The sequence below is a fragment of the Cyprinodon variegatus genome, unplaced genomic scaffold (assembly GCF_000732505.1).
Source record: "Cyprinodon variegatus isolate N-32 unplaced genomic scaffold, C_variegatus-1.0 Scaffold49, whole genome shotgun sequence".
Lineage (NCBI taxonomy): Eukaryota > Metazoa > Chordata > Actinopteri > Cyprinodontiformes > Cyprinodontidae > Cyprinodon > Cyprinodon variegatus.
Window position 1 is genome coordinate 692950 of NW_015150502.1, and position 2944 is coordinate 695893.

A 2944-nucleotide genomic window follows, 5' to 3' on the forward strand; every position below is an offset into this window, starting at 1 on the left:
ATTATTATTATTATTATTTTTTCCATTTACAAAATAATGGAACAAAACTCACTCCATACATCCAAATTATCCTGCAAGTGAAAATGTGGATTTTTTCTCAGTGGGATGTTACCCCACCGCAATACATGATCAATCTATGAAATATGGCGGATGGAGTAAATAATAGATCAAGAAATCAGCGGTTTGGAATCTCAGTTTTCCTTCTTTATAGAGGATTATCTAATGAACTCCATGATTTCACCACACTTTCCTCCCTGGAGGATGATGATGATGCCAACCATCTGATGCTTTTTCTTTATTTTCTCGTTTAAAGACAATCAAATCTAAAATCCATCAAAATAAACTTTCCAATTTAGAGAATCTCCAACTGGAGAACTTCCAAACAGAAAAGAATCTGTAAACCAGGACAGGGTGTGGTGATGCTGAGGAACGAATATAAAGATGACCCACATCTGAACTTGTAGAGATTTCCCCCCCAATAATCCAGGAATTTTTCTCAGAAAGGATCTTCAGAGCCATCCTGACCTGGGGATGGATGGATGAAGACGTGACCAAACTATAGGTTGTGTTTTAAGGCTTTCACTGGTATCTGATCTGCCTCAGGGTGAAGGAGCTGCACACTGAGTTTTCCTTCAGCTCACCCTGATATACTGATAAAATCAGGCTTTCATCGAATGCAGAGCGGATCATATGGATGTTCTGCTGTTTACAAAGTGGAGGGATGGAGCTCCTGAGGGCGCAAAGTCAGCGACTGATTACCGTACCCATGCCGGTGCCTGCAGGAGCCACTTCTCTGGCAAATATCTCCAGAGCTTTCTTCTGTTTGTGGTGGACGGCCATCCACATCACAGCCTCTCTGGATTCCTAAACACAGACAGACAGAGACCCAAAGATGAGAGTCAGAACCGCTGAGGGTTTGGTTTCAGAGGGGAAGACGGCCCGACCGCTCTGACCCTGACCCGACTCTCTAAAGGGGAACTCTGGGGGTGAAAGTAGGGCAGCGTCTGTGTCTAATGGAGAACAAAAGAGCGACAGAGAGAGTTTAGAGGCTTGAAACAGGCTTAACTCTGACCCCGGCCCATTTGGTTTAACAAGAGGACGGAGGAATGACGGGGGCTGGAAGGGCTGGAGTTAGTGTAGCTTTAACGCCCTGAAGAATAAAAACCAACATGGAAGATAAAGATTCTCATCTGTCTACACCAAACCAAGCTTCTGCCGCCCTGGCGTCCTCTTCCACAACATCTCCGTCCCCGCTTTCCTCCTCTGAATAAAAAATGGATGATAGAGGAGACTCATCCACGACCTCCGATACTAAACTCTCCTCCTCTTGCATGTTTCCTCTGTCCATAGCGTTCCTTGACAGCGTCGTTTCTAAGTCACCAATTTAGTGCTACTTGGTCCCAATGGAATTTCCCATTGGGAACCTACTAGCATTAAGTTGCTAACTGGTTAGCAAGATGCTTCCGACAAACTTGCTAAACCTCCCGCCATAACAATCCCGGCCCCTTCACTTTATTCGCTAGCGTAAAGTCGGGCACCACTCGGGAGAATTCGGAAATGCAACGGTAGGAACAGCCGCTTCCCTACGACTTTAACTGAACCATTTAAATCAGAGTTTTCTGGACTGATCTGGTTACAGGAAATACTAATCAGCAATTCTTAATGAATTCTCAGAAAGACAAACCCAGTGACATTCATACTTATGTTAGAGATCTGACATGGTCTATTAGAAATGAAAGCCCCGATCTCTGTCTACTTCCCTTAGTTGATTCTTGCAGGCATCCCCAAAGTCGATCAAGGGCCGCTGTCCTGCAGGTTTGAGAGGTTTCCTTGCTCCAGCACAGCTAATTTTAATTTAACAGGCTTTTGCACAACTGCAATCATCATAATCAGCTGTGCTAAAGCTGTAAACCATGTGACCGATATAATTCAGATAACTCAGCCTTTCAAGCTCAGGAACAGAACAGTCCAAATAATCCCAAAAGCAATGCAGTACTGAGTGGCTCACTAAACCAGAGTACGACCATAACACAAATATTTACAACCACTAGAATTATCTTATCCCTTTTTGATCTCTAGAAGTATTATGACACAGCTTCTAAATAAATCTAATTTCTAGAGACCATCTGAAGAACCTTAACTGGGTTTATTCTATCCCAGCACCAACAGTTAGTAAACAGACTGAACAACTGGTAAACTGAGCTGAATCAACTGGTTAAAGTTCTGTTCGCTCCGTCTTACCGTACTGCGAGCATTTGGGCCGTAAGTGTCTTCAGCTCCAAGAACCTGGATGTTGATAGAGCTAAAGTCCTCCAGTCCCAGCTGCTTGAACATTCTTCTGGTCCTGAACAAACAATAAAAATGGGTAGATTTTAGAGGATTATAAGTATCCCTTCCATTAAAGTAATAACTATGGTAAACACCGGTTCATCATCAAACGGTTCTACGCACCGTTTGATGATGCTATCAGCAGTCCGTCGGGCTTTCTGAGCGGCTCTCGGCCCTCCGACAGGACATACCGCCGTGGCTCTAAAGCCGTCCATGTAGGTGGCGCACACCTGGACACCAGGACCAAAATAACATCATAGTTAAAACTATTGAATGAAGCCCCACCTCTCCTTACTAGCGTCCTCTGCCTTTGATACTTCTGACTTACTTTGTAGTCATGGGACGGAGCGAAGCCCTTGGCCCCGGTGACTCTGACCGCCCCTCCTTCTACCCCTGAATCAATACAAACACATTTCATTAATCTCATTGTAGCCCAGCAGGAGTAAAGATCAAAACATTTTAGACCAAATATTGTTTTAGACCAAATATTGTTTTAGACCAAATATTGTTAAAATATTGTCTAATGATTCCTGATACTGAGAGGGCTGGTACAGCATTTATTATAGGATTTTACCTCAGCGTTTTGTTTGTCCATCTGAGTTTTTTTTGCATAACT

At 43.6% G+C, this 2944-nt stretch overlaps 1 protein-coding gene across 1 annotated transcript in view; it reads right to left on the reverse strand.

The window, feature by feature from the left end:
• LOC107082277 overlaps positions 1 to 2944 on the reverse strand; it is a 31894-nt gene that overhangs the window by 13808 nt on the left and 15142 nt on the right. Inside the window, exons 10-13 of the mRNA XM_015370877.1 lie at positions 2657 to 2721; positions 2452 to 2558; positions 2242 to 2344; positions 765 to 864 (exon numbers count right to left, since the gene is read on the reverse strand). Coding sequence (XP_015226363.1) covers positions 765 to 864; positions 2242 to 2344; positions 2452 to 2558; positions 2657 to 2721 — 375 coding nt within the window. The remainder of the gene's footprint in view (positions 1 to 764; positions 865 to 2241; positions 2345 to 2451; positions 2559 to 2656; positions 2722 to 2944) is intronic.